The sequence below is a fragment of the Mustela putorius genome, unplaced genomic scaffold (genome assembly GCF_011764305.1).
Source record: "Mustela putorius furo isolate JIRA1106 unplaced genomic scaffold, ASM1176430v1.1 tig00000224_pilon_pilon_pilon, whole genome shotgun sequence".
Taxonomy (NCBI): domain Eukaryota; kingdom Metazoa; phylum Chordata; class Mammalia; order Carnivora; family Mustelidae; genus Mustela; species Mustela putorius.
Genome location: NW_025421321.1, coordinates 11301483 through 11328970, shown reverse-complemented (window position 1 = coordinate 11328970; position 27488 = coordinate 11301483). Strand labels below are relative to the sequence as shown.

At 38.4% G+C, this 27488-nt stretch overlaps 2 protein-coding genes and 1 pseudogene across 5 annotated transcripts in view; 1 reads left to right on the top strand and 2 right to left on the bottom strand.

Moving 5' to 3' along the window:
- Positions 1 to 350: 350 nt before the first annotated feature.
- On the bottom strand, positions 351 to 2288 carry LOC101684124 (annotated as a pseudogene).
- A 2561-nt stretch (positions 2289 to 4849) lies between these two features.
- TXNDC9 (thioredoxin domain containing 9) lies at positions 4850 to 17973 on the bottom strand. 2 transcript variants are annotated; one of them, XM_013056363.2, is made up of 6 exons: positions 17835 to 17956; positions 17292 to 17413; positions 15085 to 15303; positions 11450 to 11568; positions 7645 to 7899; positions 4850 to 5455 (listed from the first exon to the last, which is right to left on the bottom strand). In XM_013056363.2, exons 3-6 carry the CDS (start codon positions 15271 to 15273, stop codon positions 5338 to 5340), a joined length of 681 nt encoding a protein of 226 aa, XP_012911817.1. In that variant the 5' UTR covers positions 15274 to 15303; positions 17292 to 17413; positions 17835 to 17956; the 3' UTR covers positions 4850 to 5337. The 2 variants fall into 2 exon arrangements, with proteins under 2 accessions (XP_012911817.1, XP_004753070.1); XM_004753013.3 differs by lacking the exon at positions 17292 to 17413 and having other exon boundaries at positions 17835 to 17973.
- Positions 17974 to 18970: 997 nt separating this feature from the next.
- Positions 18971 to 27488, top strand: part of EIF5B (eukaryotic translation initiation factor 5B) — an 80698-nt gene continuing 72180 nt past the window's right edge. Inside the window, exon 1 of one of the 3 annotated variants that reach the window (XM_004753015.3) lies at positions 18971 to 19168. In XM_004753015.3, coding sequence (XP_004753072.1) covers positions 19134 to 19168 — 35 coding nt within the window. In that variant the 5' untranslated portion in view covers positions 18971 to 19133. Of the gene's footprint in view, positions 19169 to 19214; positions 19673 to 27488 lie in introns of those variants that run through there. The other 2 variants (XM_013056362.2, XM_013056361.2) reach the window with 2 other exon arrangements.

The following is a 27488-nucleotide window of genomic DNA, read 5'->3' as shown; positions in this document are numbered from 1 at the left end:
CAATTCAGGGCTTGAACTCACAACCCTGAAATTAAGACCTGAGCTGAGATCAACAGTCAGATGCCTAATTGACTCATATTTTCTAGTGTATTATTTTGATTCCTTTTAGTAATCATTTTTTTGTATTTTTTTACTTTCTCAGCGGTTACTCTAGGCATTTACAAGTATATACCTTGTTAGAATCTACTTTAGCTTTATAGTAATTTAATTCTAGTGAAATATAGAAATGTTATTCCTATAAAGCTTTTTTTTGTTAAATATGTTGCATCTTTATATGTTAAAAATGGATCAATACATTGCAATAATTTTCATAATTTTGTTTCAAAATAGTTGAAAGAACAAGTTATATGTAGTTTTTTCTTTTTTAGTTATAAAATTTAATTGTAAAGATCAAGCAGTGGTTATTGGTCAAACCAATGCACATTAATACCTGTGAAATATGCAGACACTAGTTCTTAAATAAAGGTGACAAATACCAATCAGATTCTTATAACACTGTTGGATCTAAATAAATGTCATCCTGGACATTATTCAATCCATAAGGCTAACTGAATGACAGTGCAATCATCAATAATTAAACCAAAGGCACAATTTTCCAAATCACTTTTAGTTAAGCAGAATAAATTCTAGCTTTTTAAAAGTCTAAATATACAAAAAACTCAAAGCAATCTGTTTTTCTACCTGAGATCAAAACAAGTTTCTTATATCCTATCTAAACATGATTCTTGACATTGAGGTAAATCTGAATTCACATAATATACTTTGTCAAACTTTTCCAAAAAAATTTAAGCCCTCCTTTAGAAATTCTCATGTTACACATACATTATGTACAAGATTAAGAGGCATGTAATGGGACCATGATACTACTAATAATGTGAAAGTAAAAAGTCATTCATTTATACAAAGTGTTCCTGTATGGTGCAGTATGAAATGGGATCACTGTCTTTGTACATACGCAAATCACCAAATGTTCAGAAACTGAGCCCACTTTGAGAAAAGTCATTCTATTTTTCTGGAGCAGAGGTTGCCAAGTTGTGATGTATAACAAAAATATTGTTTATAAGAGCTATGAAACCAAGTATTAGCCTAAATTGGCAGTAACTGCAACTTAAATTAAAAATTAAACCCAACTAGAGCTTTACTGTGGCTATACAACTTTTGCTTTGGGGCCTACAGGTTTCACTGAGGTAACAACCCCTTATCTTGCCTCTCTCTCCTCCTTGCACTCCCCCTGCCTCCAGCTTCTTTCTTCATGGCTGTCTTTGGCAATGCTTCTAAATCTTCAAAGCAAAAGAACCTGCTAGAGTAAATGAGGAGGATGAAAACTAACACAATACATGATGTACAAAAACCAATCTAAGATTATGAACCAAGAAAAAACAAACACTAGAAGGCAGGCTGAGCAGCAGTGTACCCGCAAGGGAAAGTAAACATAAAAAAGCAATAGGGCATCTGTACTCTTGGCCCTTCTTGCACATTATCTCCTGATTGAGAAGAGCATGGCACCAAAACGTCGAACTCTCAAAAGGTAATGACTTTGAAGGAGGAGCTAGAGAAGCGAATACATGATAAAGAAGTACAGCAGCAGCTTTAACGGTCAATGAGTTTCTTTGCTCAGGCATTGGCGACATCGGTATGGTCTTGGTTGGTGTCAGCCTTTTCTGTGAGCCAGTCTATTTGTTGATTTTGAGCCTCAATCTCATTGCCCATGTCCAGGGCCAAGTCTTTTAGGTTTCCTAGTATACTGCCCACTTGAATTGGTTCTCTTCCATCTCATTTTCTCTGGCATCGTTGGTTATACATTTAATGTATCCACTGCTAGCTGCTCCAGTGGTTGGTTGAAGCTGACCATTTGTCACATGGTCTGGCTGCATAGATAAACATTGCTAGGAGAGCTGTCTCCACCATCTCCCCATGTTGCCTTGCAGGTCTTACCAGACTCAAAGTTCTTTGTCCTATTACACGGGCAGACGCAAAGGCCACAGCACTTATTGGGTTCTGTTAAAGTCTTCTGTGTCTCTCTCATGTCTTTATTTGGTCCAGGCCTTCTTCTATGTAGTTTAGTTGCACCCCTTGTTCATCCAGCATAGTGACAGTCTTGATTCCTGCATCCTGAGAATTAAGGGCTAAGCCCCGTATTTTCCTTGTACTTTCCAGAAACTCATCCGTAACTGGATGAGTGGATGGACTCTTAGTTGAATTTCTTCTGGTGATAGATTACCCATGAAGAATTAGAACTTTGGATAAGCACAGAAAGTGAAACGTAGATATTCAAGCAGCTCTGGCCACTCCTCTTGCTTTGCAATGGCTTGGACACCCCCAGGCCTGACCTGGAGCTACATCCTCCTAGTGCCTGCTTATTTATAGTTTTTTATATTAACTTTTTTTTTTTTTTTTTACCATTTCATGTTCTCATTTCTTCCTGTGGATTCATTATTGAAATACAGTTTTGCTTCCACCACCTGCTTTATGGTGTCACAAATATACATTTCTACGTTATAGATAACACAATTATATAGTTTTGTAGTATTGCTTTTTAAGTCAGCTGAGGGAAGAATAGGTCATTACAATGCCTCTTGTAATTTCCTACAGTTACCTTCTTCAGCACTTTTTTTCATGGATATTTGAATTACTGCGTGGTCTCACTTCCTTACAGATTGAAAAAATTCACTATTTCTTGTAAGATCGGTTTCCTAGGAATTAATTCTTAAAATCTGAGAATGTCCTCACTTTGCCTTCATTTCTGAAGGATAGTTTTGTTAGAAGATTCTTGATGGATGGTTTTTTCCTTTCCAGCACTCTGCATGTTATCATCCCACTGCCTTCTGGTCTGTTTCTGATAAATCAATCATTAATGGAGTTTTCTTGTACCTAGTGGTTTTTTGTCTTCAAGATCTCTGTTTTTCAGTATTTTTAATCTGACATGTATGTGGGTGTAGACCGAATGGTCTACTTTCTGTTAAGAATTTACTGATTTTTCTCAGATTCATGTTTTCCACCAGATTTGGGATTTTTAAGCATTAAGAAATCTTCAAACTATTTTTATGTGTATTTTCTTTCTTCTCTCTTGGGAATTCCCATTACACATATGTTGGTGATTCATATTTCTCTCAGTTATTTTTCACTCCCTTTTCTCCTGCTCTTCAGGCTGTTATTATCTGCATCATTTGATTCTTCTAAAATACTTTGTTTTCTATTTATGAAATATCATCATACCTTTACCTTAGCATGGGTTTAGTTTTTTAAAAAATATACTTATGAGAGCTTCTTGGAAGGTTTCTGTGCTTCGAACATCTGGGTCCACTCAGAGGCAGTTTCTTTTTACTGTTTTGAAATCCCCTTGGTTCTGGGACACACTTTACTCTGCTTCTCCACAGATATTGGAGCTTTTTGTTTAAAATTGGATAGTTTAGATAATACAGCAGCTCTGGAGACTCATCCACTTCTCTTCCCAAGGCTTTTTAGTGACTCAGCTAGACTCTCCAAGTCCATATACCCTGCACTGTACAGCATCTGATGCTCCTCTGGAGAGAGCACAGCCTGAGAATGTGCAGTCACTCGGAATCCTCCCTCCAACCCCAAGGACAGTTTTAGAAGGGCATTTAGGTTGCTTTCTCCAATCTCCTCTTAAGGGTTCTAGTTTGCCTCCACTGTTACCACACTGTAATTAACAGCCACTAATTGTTGGTGGGCCTATTATTTTGGGCACTTGGGTGCAAATGGCTACACAGTTTGAGCCAATTAAATTCAGCCCTTATAGTCTCTTTGAGGCTTGTTCTAGACCTAGGACTACTCTTAGTTGCCTTTCATTCTCTGTTAGGATTATCACTGGTTTCCCTTTTGCCTGTTGCTATCACAGAGTTACCAGTCTCTTCGTCTGTCTCTACTCCCACTCTAAATTTCCTTTGTTTATGGCAGCACCCTTAGGCTTTAACTTAGAGGATGCTATGGAAGCTGTTTACAGTCTGCTTACTGTCTCAGAGTTGGGGATGGGGAGAGTAGCCTGCTTTTCTAGGAGTGATAAATAGAGCAGTGGTCTATAAACAGAGCAGTGTGTGACAGCTCCTGGTCTTGTTTGCCTTTCCTTGCATGGAACCTCCACTCATAAGCTGGGGCAATAGCGATCAGAAAACAGTCATCTTGATCTACCATTCCTGGGCTAGATCTTCAGTGCTTTAAGTGGGGACTGGGTAGAGGAAGGAAGGTCCAGTCCTCTTTGCTACTGTTACCTGAAATAGAGCTCTGTGACATAGAGCTTGCGTGGAGGGGGCAGGTAGAATGAGAAATGCTAGCAGTCCGCTCATCCTAAGGAGAAACTGTGGGCTGAAATTGGGAGCTAGGGGGAGAAATGGTGTGGCTCAAATACCAAAGAGACTTACTATTCTTACCAAGTTTTAGTCTTTTCTTGAATAAATGTTTCTGTAATAAATGTTTTTATTTGCTATATGCTTTTATGACAATTCCCAAGACTTTAAGTAAAAAATATACATGTATTTACCAGTTATGGTTGTTGTCACTTGGGAGTCTGCAGATCATGTTGCCACTCCAATTATTTTTGAGAGAGAGAGTATGAGGGAGGGAAGGGCATGGAGGGAGAGGATCTTAAGCAGATTCTTTACTGATCGCAGAGGCTGACACAGGGCTCCATCCCAGGATCCTGATATCATGACCTGAGCCGAAATCAAGAGTCAGACACCTAACCAACTAAGCCACCCAGATGATCCTTCCTGATTATTTTTTAATGCATGTTTTAAAATATAAGCAATCAGAACCCTTTACATAGGCAGTATGCTCAAAACCTGAAAAAGCTTTCTGCTGCCGTCAGTTGATTCATCATCAACACACAGCCTACAGAATAAATAGGCAGTTCTTTAATAGTTAAATATATTCCAGAAGTAAGGAGTGTTTATAATTCATTTACAAGTGAGTCTGTTACACCAGTAAATGCTGTTTAGCCTGTTGTATAAAGTAAATAACGCTTCGTAAGAATTAGTCCTGGAATAGTTTGCTGAATTCCTATTTCCAATCCAGTAGATTAAAAACACAATTGTGAATGATATAAAGACATAAGAATAATATTGTGATAAAATCAATCTCAAAAATAGAGAATCCAGACCTTGCTGGATAATTTAAGAACTCATAAGTTTTCCTCAACTTAAACATGAGTGCCACACAGAAAATATTGAAAATGTCTTTCAATGTGATGAAACTGTACAAAACTCTAGAACATGACCATTAGATGACCAATGTATCAAAACCAATGGGATTTAGAAAACACATCTAATTCTGAAGTAAGCAGAAATAAAAAGACAATTTACAAAGAATTATAACTAATTTCTAATCATCATCAGAGTCCGAATCATATTTCTTCCCTCGGATAGTTTTCTTTTCCAGCTTTGTGAAGTTTGTTCCAAATTTCTTTTGGCTCTGAAATGGTGGCTCCATTAAATTTCCACTAAAAATAAAGCAAATGTGAAAAGCATTTATTCTTTATGATAGTACAGTTGGTATGCTAACCTGCACAAAAATCTCTTTTCTTCCTAACCTATGGAGTAAAGTTTTCTTTAAAATGCTGGTGTCAAGGAAGACATATATTATTCATATTGATGGTTAAGAGTTTTAAACTCTATTTTGTATTACTAAATGTTTTTGATCAAAAAAGTTTTTCCATCTGTTTTGGAGATGCTGAACTTGGATTAGATCTTCTTCACTATAAGAATGATACAGCAAAATGATCTATTTTTTACAGCTTATTATGGCTGGTAATGATACTGTATCACATCTTTTAATGTTTAAAAAAACATCAATAAAACTCGTGGAATTCATTATCATTAACCTGGAATTGGTATGAAATTTTTCAATAGTGCTTGAGAAATAATTGAGACATTTTCTTCTTTCAAAGGTTATTTAGGAAGATTCCTGGCACCGAGATTCTGGTTATGAAATATCATTTGCCACTGAGAGGAACCACAGTGCCTTGGGTAATAGTCCATTCTTGGGAGAGTCCCTCTAAGACTTACTTGCACCAGAAAGAAATTGTGGGGACATGTAAAAAGGACATAGAAGCCTGCATGAAGGGGGATCTCACTGGCCAAATATGGGGCAATATGGGCTTCAAAACAAATAATATAAGTAACCACCTATAACCCACTGGGTAAAATAAGCTACTGCCCATTCTAATATGAATAAATGAAAAAGTAAATTATGAGGGATATGGAAAAGTTCTTCTTAAATCACTATTTGGCTTGGTACACAACCTGTTAACCAGTGCTCACCACCAGAAATGAGACAAAACATTCTTTACTTCCTGGTGTGCTACGCCGAGAAGAATACAGTGTCACTTCTATCATGTACCCATGAGAAAATGCATAGTCCAAACCTAAACTTAAAATGTTAGACAAATCCAAACTGAGGGGTGCTCTACAAAATAACTAGGTTGTATTCTTCAAAAATGTCCACATATTGAAAAATAAGACAAGTTGTCACAGATTAATGCAAACTAAAAACACATAGTAACTATATGAAACATTTTAGTATGCAGGATCTTATTGGGACAGTCGCAGAATTTGAATAAGATCGGTAAACTACCTAACATTTCCTGTCTTAATAATTGCACTAAGGTTACACAAGAAAAACCCCTCAATGTTAGAAAATACACAAGGAAATATTTAGGAGCAAAGGGACAATACATCTTCAACTTCCACTCAAATGGTTTTGAAAAGAAAGTGTGTATTCAGAAAAAGAATGATAAAGCAAATGTAAAATGCTTAAAATTGAGAGACACAGGCAAAAGATAGATGAGAATTCTCTGTACTACTTTTCAACTTGTTTAAAGCTTGAAATAATTTCAAAATACATTTAATAAATACTAGTATTTTGTTATTAAGAAACTAAAACCTAAAACTCCAAAGTCAATTTCTATAATGTATGCATAATTTAGGCATGTGTAGGGGAAGATTCAGAGAAAAAGGAACAGGGAAAAGAGAACTTTCTACTTACTGAAAAGCACTATGACTATAGAATGATAATTGTATAATTTTATCTGTTAATTTTCCAAGTCAAAAACAGGCACAGAAGGCAGAATGACAGGTTCTGATTTGTGGAATCAGATAAACCATTTGGCGAAGTGGACAAGGAGATTAATGGAAAATGGAAGTTGGATTTTAGACTGTTTTCAAATTGAGACTGTCTCCACAATAATTTAAGCTGATCACAGAAATGAGATTATACATTTTATCATATTCTACAAGACAGGAATAGCTAATTGAAAAATCTGATGTTCAAAAGTAAGTCATTATCAATTTGAATAACCTGGTTTAAATCAGGGAAGAGTCAATTCCAAAGTGTCATTTGGGGTTTTCAGACTAACAGAAAACTAGATTCAATAGGATCTGTTAGGATGAAAACTTACGCATAGTTAGGTGTACTCCAAGACTCAATTTTATCTGTAACTCTGATTTTGTTGTTAGATCATGCTAATAACGTACATTTTAAGAAATGTGTTTTCATTTGTGAAACATTTTCTACATCTAACCCAGAAGACCTTACTTAGCTCCATAAAATGAATGTTAACATAAAAAAAAAACTTCTCTAAAAATATCAACTGGATATGGAATTAAAATCAGTTGTTTTGCTAAAAATTACCTGTAATTGAGAATATCAGAACAACCCAGCCTCCATTCTAAAGTTTCTGTGGTGAAGTCATCTGTATTTCCTAAGTCAGTAAATCCAACAACATAATCTTGTGTTTTTCCATCTTTTACCAGTGCTAGTGTGGGAATGACTTTGATACGCAGTCTCTCACAAAGGAAAGGTGCCTTTTCCACATTCAGCTTCAGAAATTTGGTCTCAAGATGTTTCTTAGACAGTATCACCAAATGTCGGTCTAATATTTTACACCTGTAAATAAAAACATATAGAAAATCAAAAGCTAAAACAGATTTTTCATATTAAAAATAAATATCGTTAGAGTACTTCTAATTTTATAGTTTTTCTGCTTGAGTCTCATAATTTGACAGCCAGCTTGTGTCAGATGACCTCATTTTATTTCATAGGTTAACTGACGAGAGGCAGAAAAATCATCCAGTATTCCAGAAAGTCATATATGCCTTAATGATACTTATAAAAAACAAAATACTAAATACACCCTTTCAGTCACAAGTGGTTCATGAAGTTGTCTTGTTCATGGTAAGAACAAAAAACTGTCACTTCTCTTAGGCATGTTTCCTAGTGTCTCATACACAGAGCTTGAAGGGTGACAAATCTGACTTGATAGAACTCAGAAGAGGATTTTCAGCATTAGAAGTGTACACACAGTGCCATATTTGGAAGTCATTAAGACTGAACGGTGACACCAAGAAGGAATTCTTCTAACTGCAACTATCATTAAGAAGCACAGGGTAGGGGCGCCTGGGTGGCTCAGTTGGTTAAGCGACTGCCTTCGGCTCAGGTCATGATCCCGGAGTCCCAGGATCGAGTCCCGCATCGGGCTCCCAGCTCCATGGGGAGTCTGCTTCTCCTTCTGACCTTCTCCCCTCTCATGCTCTCTCTCTCTCTCACTCTCTCTCTCAAATAAATAAAATAAAAAATATTTAAAAAAAAAAAAAAAAGCACAGGGTAAAGGGTATAAATGTGGTTATATGGTTCTAAAGAAATGAAAAATACCAATAGTAACTTTTATTAAGGCACTTTCTATTGAAAAGAAAAATGGAAATGACATTTTCTGAAAATTAAAATGTATTTTAAACTGGTTGATACTTTAGTGTTCCTGAAACAGACTACTGTAATAATCTTTTTTGAGTAGTTCTTTTTTTTTTTTTAAAGATTTTATTTATTTATTTGACCGAGAGAAATCACAAGTAGGCAGAGAGGCAGGCAGAGAGAGAGAGAGGAAGCAGGCTCCCTGCTGAGCAGAGAGCCCGATGCGGGACTCGATCCCAGGACCCTGAGATCATGACTGAGCCAAAGGCAGCGGCTTAACCCACTGAGCCACCCAGGCGCCCTTTTTGAGTAGTTCTTAATCATAGTGTTCATTAAAGTCAGCTTTTAAAATATATGATCTAAAATTCTCTGCAAGTGGAGCTGGCAAACACACAGGTGATTCTCATGTCCCATAAAGTTAGATAACTACTGCTTTAGATGATGAAGACATCAAATGTTTCAAAATTACTAGTAGGCTTTCTGCATACTTCCTGGTGTAAAGTTATTCCTGAATTAGGACTGGGTCCACCAAGTTCCTGGTAACCTTGATGCCTCATCACTCTACCTTTGAATGCATCTTTTCATATATCACCCATGTAGTATAGCAATGAGAGTGTAGTGAAAAATAGTTGGAGAGAACAAGTTAATAAATGGTTCCTGAATGAAGCTCAGAACAAATGATAAATGAACCATTATATGCGAAGTATTTTCTCAAAGACTCGTAGGTAAGTCAACTCCATGGTTTTACTAGAGTTATATGGAACCTATTTTAGGTAAATCTATAACTGTATCATTTGTTAATTCACTTAAAAAAAAAAATCCAGAAGCAGCAGGCTTAAATCCTGGGTTCAAATCCTCTTCTGTCATTTAGTAGACGAGTGACATTAGGTGAGTCACTTAATCTCTCCCTTCTTGGTCTCCATGCATGAAGCTTTGGAATTATACCTACATAACTACCTCAAAGGGTCACATCAATGTTCCAGGATTTTATACATGAAGTTTCCAGTCTACTATGTACCCAGAACTCTGACAGATCTAAAATTTTCTAATGATTTTTTTTTTCTATTTTTTAAGCAATCTCTATATCCGACATCAGGCTAAACTCAAGACCCCAAGATCAAGTCAGATGTTTTACTGGCTGAGCCTGCCAGGTATCTCTTGATTTTTCATTTTTGCTTCAAAGTAAGTACTCCTGGTATTGCACTGTTTATAGAACCATCAGATATATTTACTGAGCACCTACTATGTGTCAGCCATTGCTGCTCTAGGGGTAAAAACTTGGGAGAATGGTGAACCACAATATAGGCAAACTCTGTTTTCACAAAACAATCTAGTGGGCAAAAACATCTAATAAACATCAAATGATATCAACCTTAGAGACTAAAATGATATTAATATACTACCTCATCATGTATGTCAGAGGTAGGCAACTTGAGAAATGTGTGCCAACTGGAGAGGACTGAGTACCACAGTGACAGAGGGCTTCTCTGATACCCTTTCTTTCTTTTCTTTTTTTTTAAATTTTACTTATTTATTTTTATTTATTTTACTTTTTTATTTCAGAGAGAGATCACAAGTAGGCAGAGAGGCAGACGGGGGCAGGGGTGGGAAGCAGGCTCTGTGCTTCAGCAGAGAGCCTGATGCAGGGCTCAATCCCAGGACCCTGAGACCATGACGTGAGCTGAAGGCAGAGGCTTACCCACTGAGCCACCCAGGTGCCCCAATACCCTTTCTTTCCTAATCCCTTCCCATACTTTCCCTTATAGGAGTTTTTACCAACTCAACATTTTCTTTCATTTTTATTACCTTAATCAGTGCGTCCCAGGCAATCAATCCCTGAAAGACGTTAATTAATAACGAAGTTATTGGGTGGTGAGTTTAAGACAAGGGCCGAGCAGACTATGGAAATGCGGGAAGAGGGCAAGGCTGAGACAGCAATGAATGACGGAGACTCTATACTGGAGTGTGTGTCTGTCTGAGGGAGGTGGCTGCTATTCAGCATTAGCAAACTGCCTTTCTACTGAATTCTAGGTCTGTTATTAAGTTATTTGATTTCTTAAAACATCTGAAATCTGGACTTCTAAAAAAAATCGTATCTCTTAATTTTTAGAAGTTGCAACTAATCACATTTGGGGGTTAAAAGAAAGACTTAAGATACGACCTTTTCTAGGGGTATTTTCATTTTACAAGGACTCTGCCTCTGTAGAGAGGCTTGCAGAGCTGGGTTGTCCAGAAGAAATCACTTTCCTCTCCTTCCAGCCAAGCCTGGCACGCCCAATGATGCTTCTAGTGAAAGGTTTGCTCAGATCACTGTCTCCCCACGAGTTGCTGGCTGAGAAGGAGTGAGTGAATTCAAAGCTGGTGTTGGCCCCACTCCCAACACTGCGCTTATACCATACCAGTACCAGAAAAGGGAGAAATAATTCTTGTATTGACAAAAACAAATTTTTACGTGTACATCTCTTACATGTTTTTAAAGTTACCTCGTGAAAATACAATTCAGAAAATAGCCAGTTCTACGGAAATAATCTTGATTTAGAATAATGTTCATTTAAACATTTTTATGTACAATGGGTTTTTAAGTTAATCTTCAATATAACAATTGTTTAACTTTAACAGAGACATTTACATAAGTACAAAGAAACAATTTAGAAATAGTTCCAATTTTTTAATTTCCCTATTATGTTAGTGTACCTCTACTCAAAGATCTCTTCATTTTTAAACAAGTCACTGATGTAAACAAAGTTACCTGAATGTGGTGTCTCTGTAGAAATGGCAAACCACTTTTTTACTCTCCTTGACTTCTTGAAAAAAGTCTCTCTCACTAGGGATTTCTCTGTATTCCCCATGTCCTTTTGAAAGCCACTCCTAATTTGGAGAAAAGGGAAATATTATAAACTTGAAATATCTTTCAGTACCACCTTACATTTATTTTGTGTCTAAATTGCTATAATATTCTGTAACGAAGCTGATTTTATTGTGTAGAGAAATCAATTCCTCTTAGTGATTTCCTATGTCTCTAGTTTTAGTGCAGATATAAACCTGTGGGCAGGGACTATCTTTCAGCACAGTTTGTGTTTAAGACAATCATCTTTCTTGGTACCTTCACACACATTTTCTCAGAACTTCAAAAATAAAAATTTAGACTTCAGAGACTTAAAATGTAAATATCCATTTAATTTCTCTATACCCAAACTACTAAAATCAGAAGCATTAAGTCCAAGTTAATGCCAAGCTCTGAAAAACAATGCTCATGAGATAAAGCTACTTGGTCTTTGTAGGGAGGGCAAGGGGAGGGGTGGTTCCTGCAGCTCTCTGCAGCTCAAGTCCAGTTTGCTCAGAGGCAGGACCCACTTCTATACTGGCCACCAAGGGGGAGTATCCTAGGAAGAAAAAAATCACATGATGTCCAGAAACAATACAGATTCCACATAATGTCCAGAAATAATACAGATCCCATCTGTCATCTTATCCAACTTCTCAACCCAGTGTATCAACCCTCATCAATCATGCCTGACAGACTTTTCAGTTTCTCAAGCTTCCTGCTACAGGAAAGGTTCATCATCTCCACTGGAAGCTTGCTTCCTTTTTCAGCTGGTTTTAGTAAAAAGGAACATTGGGCTTGAATAATTGTTCTACCACTTATTAGGCTAAGAATTCTAATAACCTTTCTGAGTCTCCATTTCTTCATTTATAAAGTGGAAATCGCGAAGCAACCATCTCACTGAGTTGTAAAAAAAGTAAGACCATCAACATGATAGTGTCTGGCACAGGTGCTTAAAAAGCAATTGCATGTATACTCTCTAACTGTTTGAAAGATTTTCTCACACTGAACTGCAAAAGATCTGTAAATTTGGTCTGTGGATCTATGGACCACTTAGGTCTATGGACCTAAGGTTAGAGAGAAAAGTTCTAATGTCTTTCACACATCAGTCCTTCCAATATCCTATCTTCTCTACCTCTCTCCCTTCATTTTCTTTTGGCTGTTTCTCATATGAAATGATCTCTACATATCTTACTTTCTAATTATCCTCCTCTAAACAGAGACTAATTCCTCCTTATCCTTTTAAAAAGGGGCAGAAGTCTGAATGCGGCCCTCCAGAAGTAGCCTACTGAGAAAGGGGCAAGAGTGCCATCTCCTTTCTTCCTCTGGACTTAAGCTAACACAGACTGTTAATAGTTTTGGTATCCATTTCACATTGTCTTATGCTGAGCTGACACTCACAGGAAGCCCTGGTGTTTCTCCCTATGTGACATTTCTCTGGTCAAACATCTGTGAACAACTTAAACTCTCAAGTACAACTCCTTAATGGCATGTTAACATTTCATGTGTTTTCTTTTCTTTTTTTTTTTTTAATATTTATTTATTTGACCGGCAGACATCACAAGGAGGCAGAGAGGCAGGCAGAGAGAGATGGGGGAAGCAGGCCCCACGCCGAGCAGAGAGCCCAATGCGGGGCTCAATCCCAGGACCTGAGATCATGACCTGAGCCGAAGGCAGAGGCTTAACCCACTGAGCCACCCATGTACCACTTCATGCCTTTTCTTGACTCACCAATAGCATTGCCCTTAAAAGAGTGTTTGTTTTTTAAAAAGCTCTTTAATTCTCATATGTTTAACCAACAGGTGGAAGACCTGAGCCTTTCCAAGTTCCTAAGAGGGAGGCAATCTTACTCTGAACCTCCAACACATGGCATCTCTCCCAAGACACTCAGCATACCCCGTGCTCTTAGTACAGTTTCTTTCAGAGTTGGTGCTCTGCAGGGCATCTGCTGAATGTAATCAAGGAGGATGGGTAGAGATCACAGTGCAGGCTAAGCCTACCCAAGGCCTGGCAACTGGGCAGCACCTAGCTCTTGCTTAGTGGCTATCACCCAAGACTTTGGATGGGCTCTTCTTATTTCTCACCTGTCCTACTGCTTACTACTTAAGTCCTATGTCGCTAGCTGCTGTAACAAGAAGAGAGTACTCGGGTGACTGAGGCATATTGATTCAAATAGGTCTATTAAGTGCTTATGTCACTGCATATACTCATTTCCTGATACCTATACAGATCAGTAAATCAAAATTACTACGCAATCTATAGTACTCTCTCAAAAAGAGTATATATCATTAAAGCTTCTTGTCTACTTCCTTAAAAAGCATTTTAATAAAAAAGATCTATTACAATGCAGTGAAAACTGTAAAATAAGACCCTCTCCATTATTCTATGATAAATTAATTTTAAATTGATTTGCATAGTAATTTTAAAAAAGTCCCTAAAGGCTATAGGACTTAGGTTTTTAATGATAAATATTCAGACTATTGTTTTTAACTGCCGACAGTTTCATTTAAGCCATCATGTATGTTGCTTACTGCAAATCAGGTAGATTTAGTCTTTCTACAAAAAGATCCTGGTTATGACATTTTTAGTTGAACTATTAGCAATTAGTAGTGTTACATAACTGTGATTGCGAAATAGGAGTTTGTAGCAGAATCTCCTCTTATATTACCTTAGATAATTATTAGCATTATAATAAAAAAAGTCTCCTGGCTTCAAAACCACACTACACTCACACACCCTATTTTAGAAAACTCAAGCTATAAAAATAGAAACTCAGTCACATTACAAAACATTCTTTCCTTTTTGTAGCAATTCTTATAAACACTGAGAGTATAAACATTATCAAAGAGATGCTACAGCAGCACAAACAAAACTCCCTATTTCTTTGGAAAAGTTAAAAGTGCATGTTTTATTCACAGCCAACTGAGAGGAACCAGAATTGGTAATAATCTATTTCAATCTGACAAAAAGCAATGAAAACATTTTTAATCAAAATTAAATTTACAAAATTTAAGCCAACTGGTTTTGATTAGAGTGTATGAGGCTGTTCCACACTCTAGAAGACCAATAAGGATAGAGCTGTGGCCACCCTTCTTTGTGACCCAGCATGCATTCCTTTGAATAAATAAGCCATGTAATTGTTACAATGGAAATGCCTGAAATAATTTCTTCTGTGTAGATTGCTTTACAGCTCTCACCTCACTTGCACTGATCAGAGCTAAATTATAACTGGCTTTAAAATTACTTAAAAGGGAAACCACTGACTCCCGGTGCTCTTCATAGGCTCCTCCTCAAGCAAAAAATCTGAGCTCAAAAAATGATCTTGGGCACAGTGTTTCTTTTACTTGCCTGTGGATTAACATACTGAGCATGCTAATTTTTAATGTCTTTAAAACTGATTTTTTTCCCAGCAAATTTTTAACAGTTATAATGCTCTGTAGTAAAAAACAAAAACAACGCTAAAACTAAGGACTGAAATACAACTACTTCAGCACATGTATATGTAAGTTGTTAGGAGCATACTGTTAAAGTAATTTCAGAAAGCAGGGCAGAGAGGTTACTTGTTTCTGCTGTTGAGCTTTCCTTAGTGCCTCAAGTCTCTTTTCTTTGAGGCGTTCCAATTCATCTTCATCCATCTGATCCAGTTTCTGAATTTCAGAATCCAAATGTTCTTCTACTAGTTTCGTAGTCTGAAGCAACTGATTTTCCAGGACTTTTGAAAACATGTCAACAGATGCATTAGCTTCCATTCTTCTAAATGGTATAGCTCAGCCTTGGTGCTAGGGAGAATGTTTGTAAAGTTGGGGGGGGGAGAAAAAAAACAAGTAAAGTTTTCTCTCCTTTACAAAAATTCTAACAAATATATAATTTGTGCTACACAAAATGTTCTGGTGACAATAACGAATTTCATGTTACCTATGAGAATTTTTATTTAAATGTTTTATTATTTTTTTAAAGATTTTATTTATTTATTTGACGGAGACAGCGAGAGAAGGAACACAAGCAGGGGGAGGGGGAGACGGAGAACGAGGCTTCCCACTGAGCAGGGAGCCCTATGTGGGGCCTAATCCCAGGCCCTGGGATCATGACTGGACCCGAAGCCAAACCCCAAAGACTGAGCCACCCAGGCACCCCTAAATGTTTTATTCTTTTTAGAGAGGGACAGAAAGGGAAGGGGAGGAGCAGGAGAGGGAGAATTTTAAGCAGGCTCCACACTCATCGAGAAGCCTGAGGCTAGACTGCAACACTCTGAGATCATGACCTGAGTTAAAATCAAGAAACCGACTAAGCCACCTGGAAACTGACTGAGCCACTCAGATGCCTCTTACTGAAATGTTTTAAAATTGAATTTTCCACAGGTTATAGTCACACCACTCAAAAGATTACTTAAAGCATAGTTTAGGTGCTTCCAACTTAGTTTGTGTTTCATTACAATAAAGCAAAGACAAGTCTTTTTTTTTTTAAGACAAGTCTTTAAGACCAGAAAGAAATGGGTAGTTGGAGTTTGGAGTTCTACCTAATGTCATATATTAACAGTGCTACTTTTCTTAAACCAGAAGAAAAATAAAGCAGAAATTACTGAATAATGAAGTTAACTGTAGAGAGATTTTACACATACATCTACAAAACTTTTCTTCAATACAGAACAGAGTTCAGCCAAAAACCCATTTTTCAAGGTTTCTACCTAAATGATTAACTCCCAAGAAAGTACTTTACAATTTATGTAAAGAACAGTGCCTGGTATTCCCCAAATTTTAATTTCCACTGCTGTTCGCTATGACCTAACAAAATCTATGATGTTACAAAGATTGATACTGGTATGGATCTACTGACAGTGTTCTTTGATGTAAAACAGTATCACTCCAAATGTTAAAAATACTGATTTTCCCATCACTCCTTTATGTAACATAGAGTAGTTTAAAAACAGAATCTAATTCAGATAGGAAAGGAAGCTCTATCTCAATAACACATGTCATAAAATGTAGTATTTCCTATTAATAACAATCAGATGGAAATTTTATGTGTACCTCTGGGTTATTACTACAGAAATATAATTTATAATTTGCTTATGAAAGCAGGAAGATGTTGCATTTCAATTAACTATGACACAGTTGCAAATACCACTGAAGAACCAAAAAAAAAATCTTAATAAACTGTGAACTCACTGACCCACAGTGAGTGGGTCTCTGACACCCAGCCTGACTCACACAAACCCTCTACAACTACCGAACTGAAAAGAAGTCGTCTTCTTGCAAACTTCACTTTTGTTTTGTTTCTTTCACAGGAAAAGCAGTTGAAGGCAATGATTTCATCTTTGTATCCCCAGAGGTAGCACTGAATGGAACACAGCAAGTGCTCAAAAAATATTTGTTAATATGGGGAGGCCTGAGTGGCTCAGGTCATGGTCTCAGAGTCCCGGGATCCAGTCCCACATCTCCAGCTCCTTGCTTAGCCGGGAGCTTGCTTCTCCCTCTGCGCCCACTCCTGCGCGCGCGCGCACACACCCCCACACACCACTCTATCTCTTAAATAAAAACCTTTAAAAAATGCTGTGAAGGAACATGTGCCTACTTTCTGTTCACATTATCCTTAAGATGAAAATGCTATACATTTTCAATGAATTATATTTCAAATATAGTAAAATAATTTCATGCTTCCTATCTCCAAAGAAAAATGTCAGTGAGGCTGTTTCCCTTAGGGTTGGAGCCGGATGAGGCAGAAAACTGGTTATGAAGACACTGACTTACATGTCAGAACCTGTTCTTACCAGAAATGGAGCGGATGCTGATCCCTGGAGTTTTATGAGATGAACTCAGAATTTAATTCTGGGATAATCGGGAACAGAAGCGAATACCAAAAGCTGTTCTGGGGACAGGTGATGGTCACCGCCTTCACAAAGGGGAAAGGAGATGGTGTAGCGATCCCGGTAACTTTTCATTCTTCAAACCACAAACCCGATCCTTCCTTTTTACAGTTCATCGGCAACAGTGGGAAGGGGCTTGTCCTCAAATTACCTAACCGCTTCCTCGACTCCCTTACATGCACCCTCCAAAACACCTTAACTGCACCCGAGACACCTTCCGAAAAGCATCCTGGCCATTCCCTGAGCCCATGGGGACAGACCAAGTCAGAGTACAGGCAGTCAGCCGATCTTCAACACCTCCCAAGGCGCATGCGCCGAAGCCGCCTCCGCCTCACTGACAACGACGTCTGGGCCGCGCCCCTCCCCCGCCCTGGCCGGACGTTGAGTGAAGTGTCCATCAGCACTGGGAGGCGGCGGCCGGTTTTTTCACACCATCCTCTGCCTCACCTGAGCTCTCGGTGACACCTGAGAATGAGGAACTGCTCCAGAAAGGCAGTCCACTCTGGCTTGACCCTCGCAGCTGCTGCCGGTGGCTGCGAACCGGCCGTCACTTCCGCCTCCGCTTTGGCTGCAGCCCTCACGCGATAGAAGCTGCGACGCCCGAGAAGTGGGGCGGGGGAGGAGGGCGTGCGTACGGTGAGCGCTTCTGCGCGTGCGTAGCTCCCATCCTCCGCCCCAAGATTTCCGATTCTTAGCCTAGCTCTGGGTAAACCGTCCACGGGGGAGGGAGCAAAGTATTCTGGAGGCTGTAGTTTATCAGTGCTCGGTCTGGCCGTGTTGGACTTCGCTAGGCTGGGAGCCTCAGTACTCACAATGTCACATCAGAAGAGAGCGAGCTACAATCTTGCTCCGGAGTGACACTCCAACTTCGCTTCAGTCGTGTTGAATGAACACTTTTTTTTTTTTTTTAAATTTTAAGTTGAGGTATAACTTCCACAGCATGATTAGTTTTTACATACTTAACACCCGTAGTGTCACCGTCCAGATCCGGATGTTAAACATGTTTACCACCCTAGTAAGTCGGTTCCTTTTGTACTTCCATAACACAAATTCTTAGATCTTGCTCTCACTTTGAATGTAAAGGTTAATTTCTATTTCGGGGAATTAATGGGTGTGTCCTTGTTCATGGTAATTATTTTTTAGTGACTGAACAGACTTTATAATTAAAGGGCGTTACTGAGAGTCCCAATTTGTCCTAGATTTATTACCTGGAGCGCCTATACTGGTTCATTGTGTTTCGTTACTGAACTGCGTGCGGCTGAGAATACAAAGATACAGAGATGGAAGGAAAGCCCAAGGCTTACTTCTGAGGGGAGCTCCAGAACTCCAAGTTTGTGTTCCCCTCAGAGATGGAGCTGACATAGGGAATTTTCAGCTTCATTGTTTGTCTCAGGGTTCTAGAACCAGGACACCGGCTGTTATTCGTGCGCGGCAGACGCTTGCGGAAAGGGGGCGCTCAGGCTCCCGCCTGGCTGGCGGGTCAACTGGAGACGCTCTACCCAAAGCGCAGCTCTCGATGAGCCGCGCCCTGCGTCCCCACGCCGAGGCGGCGAGGCGATGCGCTTGCGCACTGAGAGCTCACACCATATGTGCCCTGTCCCAGTGCGCGGGTCTGTGGAGAGCCGGGTGCGAGAGGCGGCAGTGCGAGGGGAGCCAAGCCGAAAAGAGACCAAAGTCGGCTGGGGGACAGTGGGTCTGTGAGAGACCGAATAGAGGGGCTGGGGCTACGAGCGCCGCTGACACACGATGGGGAAGAAGCAGAAAAACAAGAGCGAAGACAGGTAGCCAGTGACCGGGTCCACACGGCGGCGTCCGGCGCAGCTCAGTGGTTCGCGCGGGTTCCTCCGGCGCGGGGTGGCCCGGGGGCGAGGCTCGCGCCAGGCACCACGGGGCTCCGGGCCCGGGTCCAGAATGGGCGGCACGGGGCCAAGACCCCAGTTCCGGGCGGGCGCAGAGGGCCTCGGCGGTGAGCGGGTTCTTCCAGTGGAGGCTCCGTCCCTCCGCTACCTCTCGCCCGGCCTGGAAAGAGGGGTGTCCTGCCTGAGGAGCGGGGCAGTGGTTTGGGGGTTCCCTGCCCCATGGGGAGGGACTCGGGTGGCTTCGCTGGGCCGGGGACGCCTGGCCAGCGTGGCTCCGGCCAGCGTGAGAGTTGTTTTTGCGGCACTTCTGTTGGCAAGGTTCAGGAAGAGTTCTTTTTGTGCCTTTGTACCTGTGAGTACGTAAAGAGAGGGGAGTTCGAATATGAGTGTACCTACAGCTAGGTTTCTTAACTCTGAGCCGCTCAGGTGAGTTGGAGTAACAGGAAGGTGTTTACTAGGTAACACCCTTTTAACCTCATTTAATTTGGCTACAGTTTCCAATTATTTAAGGTCTGGTTGTTCATACTCCGTGCTTTTCGCTTTCCTTCTTCCGGCCCGTCTTCTGGCGATTTCTTTGCTTTTTAGCACCTCCCCCTAAGAAAGGAGGAGGAGGAGACAAAACCAACCAACCGGGGTCTCTCCTTTCTAATCTCTTAAAAGGCTTTTGGGGGGAGGGAGTGTAAAGGTGTATGTAGAGTTACGTACCCCGAAATTTTTGCACCATTTCTTTGTGTCCCATTCGATTGAGACCTTTTACTCTTCTCATTCAAAGTTTACTCCCTGAGAGTGAACATCTGTTCGCGAAACTTGGTTTAAATTCTAGGAGACTAAGGTAAATTAAAAGTTAGATAAAGGTAAATGTAAAATAAAGGTAAATTAAAAAACAAGACAGCAACAACAACAGCCCCCAAACTAACAACCTCTGATCATTTTGACTCAAAATGGGTATCAGGTTTTAATGTTAAAATAAGATTACTAATTATAATTCCTGGATTGTTTGCTCACCTGACACTCATCATTGATGAGCGGAATTAAAAGACACCAGGGTGAGCCTTGTATTTCAGAGGCGGATCTAGTGGAAGAAGTTAATTGGTTTGCAGACTAGAACTTGTTAATCAGACCAGGTAAATGAGAGAAAATAAGCAGACTTCTGGGTGATTTAGTGGGACAAAAATTTCTCTGCTTTTGACAGGATGTTTTGACGCATAGGATACATTTTTATTTAAACAGTGTACAGAAAGAGGAGTATAATAAAACTTCGTATACAGATTAGCCGTTTCAACCATGGCTATCACATGACCATTCCTGTTCCATCCACCTGCTGAGATACTTTAAAGCCACATCAGTTTTCATGTGTTAATCATTCAGGTGTATATGAAAGATAAACACTTGAGGAGAAAAGCAACTGCAGTTATCATCAAGCCTAAGAAATATTAAGGGTATCTTAAATATTATTGAGTATCCACTCATTTTTCTAATTTCATTGTCTTATTTGAAAAAATTTTTTTTTATTGGTTTGGTTCAGGATTGCAGAAGTCATGTTCTTTAGTTTAAAAAGAAATACATCTATATGCTATTCTTTTCCTTACATCTTTTGCTTTGTAAGCTCTTTCATAATGGAATAAAGCTATTCAGAGGGGAGATATTTATTCTTGTTTATTTATAGAAGAGAGTGTTTCTTACTGATTCATGAAGATTTTGGTGAGTGATGAAAAGTGTAAACACTGGAGCCTGTTAAGTGATTGGTTTGGTAGTATAGAAAGAATGCTACTACTGGTTTTTTTTTTTTTTTTTTAACCTCATCAGACTAATTTGTGCTCTTATATTTTGGCTTGTTTTGAAGCGAACATGGTATCAATGTAATCGAAATATTTATTTTCTCATATGCCAATGTCAAGTTTTGTTTATTTTCAAATGCTTCATGGACTCCTTTGCTTGAATGCCTTTCAGTAATGTCAAAGAAATTCCAGGGTTTTGCAGAGGTCCACCTTTGACTTGAACGGCTTGGCCTTCTTACTTTGGCATTCCTCGTAAAATATTTTGGAGGGAAGAAGAACAGGGAGGATATTTTGGGGGTAAGGAGGGTAGCAGGGAAGTTCCACTACTTGGGAATTAGTTTGCTTTGACCTTCTTTATATTTAAATACAGTTTTCTTCAAGCATATTTTGTATATTTTAAAAAGAAACAAAAATATACACTAGGAAGAAAGTCTAGAAAGAGCTGTATTTTTAGGACTAATATTCTTGTTTGTGTAAAATGAGATACTTGTCTGGTTTTATTCTCTTGTATAAAGATCTCCATTTTTAAAGATTGTGCATTCATCCCACCACCCCTTGCCTTGCAAGCTATGTTAAGCTGAACATGTTTTCTGGCCAGGTAGAACGGGGTGAGAAATGAGCAGCTGCTAATTAGTTATCAAGATATAGGGAATTGAGTCGCTTTTCAGGTTGGAAAGAGCAAAAAATACTTGATCGTTTTAATCCTTACTTCCTTTTTTTAATCCTTATTTTAACTTCTCAGCCACACAATGTTCATTTAAAATTGGGTTTTATTTCATCTGAGTATCTAATTTTATTTGGATAATATATGCTTTGTTCTGTCAGTGACTTTTGTTTAAAACCTGTTATCAAATTTTGTTCCAGCTTGTGTAATTCTGGGAATGAGATTTCATAAGATATTCAGTAAGTTTTTCTGCCTTTTTTCAGTTGATTGGAGAAATTCTTGATGAGATGAGGGCTAGGATTCAATATCTGTAGATCATACAAAATATAAGACCAGTATTTCCATGATTCTCACAATCATCAGTTTACATGATGGGACCTTATGGGATTTTGTGTGTTCTAGTGATGTCCTTCCGTTTCTGTTGACACAATACGATTGATGTTCTCTTACTGATGAGTGTAAAGAAAAAAAAGATCTAGGTTATTTCATTTTTCACAGCCTCCAGTTCTTTTTTCTGGTCCCTTTTTTGTTTGATCCCTTAAGTGTGGTAGTTCTATTTTTTAGATTATAAGGAAGTTGGTGTGTCACCTTAATAGGATTAATACTCCTCCACCCCCACCAAAAGCAAAAAAAAAAAAAAAAAAAAAAAAAAGGATACAGAGGGAAGAAAGAGAATTATTTCATCTATCTCTCACCATCAGCTATCATGGAGGTGGGGGTGTCATTCAGGAACTAGAAGGTCTTTCAGGATTCCGTAGAGTTCTAGGGTATGTACAGCATCAGGTAATTTTTTGCTGTGGTTCTTTATACCAGCAGTGAACCAGTATAGTGACTCCACTATTCCTTGTTTTATCTCAAGATATTGTTCCTTTCATTACTGGCAAATCCCCTGGTCTTGAGAGTTCTAGCTCTCTCTCAGACAGTTGCCTAACCGTTAGATGGTTGCCCTAATGTCAGACATTCATCCTAGTCAGTCAGATATGATTAGGGTACCGGAGTCCCTCCCTATGATAGAAAACATGGTGATCTACTTGAGGAACCTGCCCAGAAGGAGCTCTGAGTATAGCAGGTAGTCCAGAGCTTTCCAGAGAGGGAGTGGATCAAGTGGCAAATGGTCTAGCTCAACAAAGGAATTTATTTCTAATTTGTATGTACTTGAATTAATAAAAAAAAAAAAAAACCTATCTACATATATTAGATCAAAAAAGAAAAAAGATATATAATCCAAGAGTTCTGTTCTTTAGCTTGTTCCTGTACTAATACTTTAGGAAGTTAATACATGGGCGGAAGAGAAGTCCTAGGTTGCCATAAATGAATAAGAAAGCAGATGATAAATTTTTGTTGTTAGCTTATAGTAACTTTAACCTTCTATAGTGGTGATCTCTGGGGAGCTGATGCAGTTATTTTTGATGTTGCTTGCCCACTAATTGCGCTTTATTCATCTAAGTTTCTTCAGTTCTTTAATTTGATCCATTAGGTGAGCAAAGCATTGTTTAACTGAAGCACCAAGTGTCAGCTGTTTGGTTAGAACAGCAGTCCTCAGACTTTGGTCCTACTACCTCTTTACCTTTTTGTGTGTTATATGGATACTTACGATGTTACAAATTGAAAGTTCTTAAAATAATTATTAATTTAAGAATAAAACTAGGGGCTCCTGGATGGTTCAGTTGGTAGAGCATCCAGCTCTTGATCTTGAGGCGGTAAGTTCAAACCCCATCTTGGGCAAAGAGTTTACTTAAATAAAAATTTTAAAAAACCAATAAACACGTTAACTTAAATGACATCCTTAAGTAATCATTTACAACAAAAAACAAAAAACAAATGAGAAGACTGGTATTAAACAGTTTTGCAACTTCCTTACTGTCTGGCGTAGTAAGAAGAAAACTTGATTCTCATCTGTTTGTGCACTTTGTGTTGTAGCACTACCACATCATGTGACCTCTGGGAAACTCCACTGTGCAGTTGTGAGAAAATCAGAATGAAAAAGTCTAATAGCCTCTTAGTATTATTTTGAAAATAGTTTTTGATCTCTTGAATTAGTTTAGACCCCCTGAACAGGTCTTGGGGACTGCTTTGAGAACAGCTGATTTAGGGATTCCTAAACTGGATTTGGGCCTTTGTGAGATATTTTCCAAGCTCTTTGACTGTCACTGAGTGTTTGTCTAACAGAGAATAGAAATGCTTAAGAAGTACTGAAGCACAGCTTAAGACATCTGTGGTTGTGTTCATGCTCTTGATATTTTACCCACTTAAGGTTTTCTTTTTTCAATGTAATAGGTAAATTTATCAAGTTCTATTAAAAACTTTTGAGATTGGTTTTAATTGGGAGTCCCATTACATTTTAGAATATTTAATACACTTGTCATCATTGCATCATCCCATTCAGGAAATTGTCTGTTTAATCACTTAAGTGCCAAGTGTTATTCTAGGTACTCAAATTACAGTGTTAAACAAATCACTAATAAGACATGCTTCTGTATTTGGTTAATTGTATATCAGTAAAATTTTATTTTTTTCATTTGACTGTTTAGAATATTTCTTATTCGCTTCTTCCTAGGCATCTTATAGTTTGGTTGCTGTTAATATAGTAATTTTTCTTTTTTTGCTTAATAAGAAAACTTTTAAGATGGTTATCTTGTGTCTAACCAACTTAGTGAACTCTGTTATTAGGATAGATGTGAAAAGGGTGACAACTGAATTGTGATTAGGTTATTAGTTTGTGATAGTAGGTAAATAGTAAAGGGGGAAGGGAGAAAATTAAAGACATAGCAGCATTCAAATGTTTTGGTTAGTGACACTGAATTGACTCCTTTTTCTTACCCTTTCTAATTTATGCCGTGTGACAAATATGAACTGTTAAGAAATTATAGTCCAGGGCACCTGGGTGGCTCAGTGGTTTAAGCCGCTGCCTTCGGCTCAGGTCATGATCTCAGGGTCCTGGGATCGAGTCCCGCATCGGGCTCTCTGCTCAGCGGGGAGCCTGCTTCCCTCTCTCTCTCTCTCTCTCTCTCTCTCTCTGCCTGCCTCTCCATCTACTTGTGATTTCTCTCTGTCAAATAAATAAATAAAATCTTTAAAAAAAAAAAAAAAAAATTATAGTCCAAAATATACAGGTATTTTGAACCCTTATTAAATAGTATTGAAGTAACCACAGTAACACAGCTTGTCCTAACTGTATTTATGTGATTTTAATGAAAATACTTCATGTAGGGACACCTGGGTGGCTCCGTTGGTTAAGCGTCTGCCTTTAGCTCAGGTCATGATCCCAGGGTCCTGGATTCAAGTTCTGCATCAGGCTCCCTGCTCAGTGGGGAGCCTGCTTCTCCCTCTCCCTCTGCCTCCTGCTCCACCTGCTTGGGCTCACTCACTCTCTCACTCTGTCTCTGACAAATAAATAAAATATTTTTAAAATACTTCATGTAGAACCAATAACCATGTTGTAATTAGAGAATCTGGGATGAAGGGGGAAAGTATAGAGATTTAAGAACTACTATATAATAATACAGAAGAGGAAAGTGGGATTTAATATAATAATGTGCTTGAGGTTTAGAAAACCTCTCAGCTATTAAGCCAAATCCAACTCTAGAACCTATGGCTTTTCACTGTAGGGTACTAGTTGATTTAAGAAATGTCCATATTCCAAAATACAGGCTTTCCAAAGAAAAATTAATATCTGCTCTTTACTGGTGAAAGAACTATTAAAGATTAAGAACTCAAAAAAGGAGGGAGAGTAGAAAAATGACAGCCACTATTGGTAGGTCAGTCAGTGCCAAAATTTCTTTAAAGAATTTTTCTCCCTTAACCAGTTTAATTATGTAACTTATGTCTGTATATTTAAAGTGAAAGCAGTGACAATTTAATGTTTCAGACCTTCCCATCAGACATGGTCTATAAAACTTCAGATAAGTTCTTTCAGAGGAATCTCTCTTTTTCACCAGGTAGCAGTTATTTTTTCAGAATAATTGGTTTTCAGTCCTCCTTTTGGTGATAGACATATACCTTCCATTGTAATATAAAAGACTTGTTTGGCTTTTCTGAAACTTCATTCAAACCATAAACTTTGGATAGCGATCCCTGAAAATACAGTTAAGTACAGTTTTAACTCAAATTTATGTCATTGGGTTTCAGGTACTGAACTTTGATGAAGCTAAAAGGTATGACTGATGATACTGTAGTTGGCATTTCTTCTAAGTCTAGAATAATGTTCTAAAATTCTGTTACATGAATGTAGTACATTTTATTTACCCATTCATCAGTTGATGGACATTGGGGTTCTACTTTTTGGCTGTTACGGATCATACTGCTATACAAATACAGGTTTTTATGTGGACATATGTTTTCAGTTCTTTGGGTTTATGCTTGGGAGTGAAATTGTTTGACTTCTTCAGAAACTGCCAGGCAGTTGAACTTTTTTTCAGGAACTGCCAAAGCTGCTGCTCCATTTTATATTCCAATCAACAGTGTATTAGAATTCTAATTTCTCCACACCTTCATCAACACTTATCATCTGACTTTTTGAATTATAGCCATTCTAATGCATGTGAAGTGGTGTCTTTCTGGGATTTTAGTTTGCATTCCATGATGGCCTAACGTGTTGAGTATGTCCTCATGTGCTTAGTGGACATTTGTATATCTTGTTTGGAGAACTATCTGTTAAGATCCTTTGCCTATTTTTAAATTGACTTCTTTATTCTTAAGGAATGAGTTCTTTATATATTTTAGATACAAATTCTTTATCAGATATGACTGCAAATATTTTGTCCCATTCTCTGGGATATTTTCTCCCTTAGGAGGTTGTTCATTCGTTTCCTTCTTTCCTTCCTTTCTTTCTTTCTAGATTTTAAGTTATCTCTACAGCCAAAGTGGGGCTCAGACTCAAAACCCTGAGATCAAGAGTTGCATACTGTACTGACTGAGCCAGCCAGGTGCCCCTGTCTTTTCACTTTCTTGATGGTGTCCTTTGTAGCATAAAAGTTTCTAATTTTTTCTTTGGTTGCATGTGCTTTTGGCCTCAGATCAAAGAAACTATCACCAAATCCAAAGTCATAAAGGTGACTTAATATTAAATACTAATATTTGTGTACTGGTATTTTTCTTTCTAGTAGCTTTATAGTTTTAGCTCTTACAGTTTGATGTTTGAGCTATTTTGAGTTACTTTTTGTTTGTGAGGTAGGGATTCAGCTTCATTTTTGCATGTAGATAGCCAGTCATCCCAGTGCCATTTGATAAAAAGGCTTTTCTTCTTAATTCCTTGTAAAAATCAGTTGACCATAAGTGTAGGGGTTTGTTTCTGGGCTCAATATTCCATAGATTTTGTGTCTTTATTGCAGTACCACATTGTCTTGATTACTGTAGTTTTGTAGTAAGTTCACAAATTGGAAAGTGTGATTTTTCTAACTTTTTTAGATGGTTTTGGCTATTCTGTGTCCCTTATATTTTCATACAGATGTTAGGAATCACTTTCTAATTCCTGCAACAAAAAAGAAGGCAGGATTTTGATTGGGATTGCATTTCATTTGTAGGTCAATTATATTGAGGTATATGTATAGGTATATGTATATTGAGGTATATGTAGGTCATTATATTGAGAATATTATGCCGTTTGGTCCATGAATGTGGGATATCTTTCCACTTACTAGGTCTTCAGTTTCAGTGATTTTTTTTTAATGGTTTTTAGAGTTCAGTTTTTGCAGTTTTAAAAAAAAAAAATTTCCTGGGCACCTGGGTGGTTCAGTCAGTTAAGCGTCTGCCTTCGGGTCAGGTCATGATCCCAGGGTCCTGGGATCAAGTCCCACATTGG

What these genes read in the sequence shown, in the direction of transcription:
- TXNDC9 (XM_004753013.3), bottom strand. Translation starts at nt 15,273, where the DNA reads ATGGAAGCTAATGCATCTGTTGACATGTTTTCAAAAGTCCTGGAAAAT. An exon ending in AAGCTCAACAGCAGAAACAA is followed by an intron (nt 11,569 to 15,084) that starts GTAACCTCTCTG and finishes TCTCCAAATTAG; the next exon opens with GAGTGGCTTTCAAAAGGACA. An exon ending in TCTGATATTCTCAATTACAG is followed by an intron (nt 5,456 to 7,644) that starts GTAATTTTTAGC and finishes CTTTATTTTTAG; the next exon opens with TGGAAATTTAATGGAGCCAC.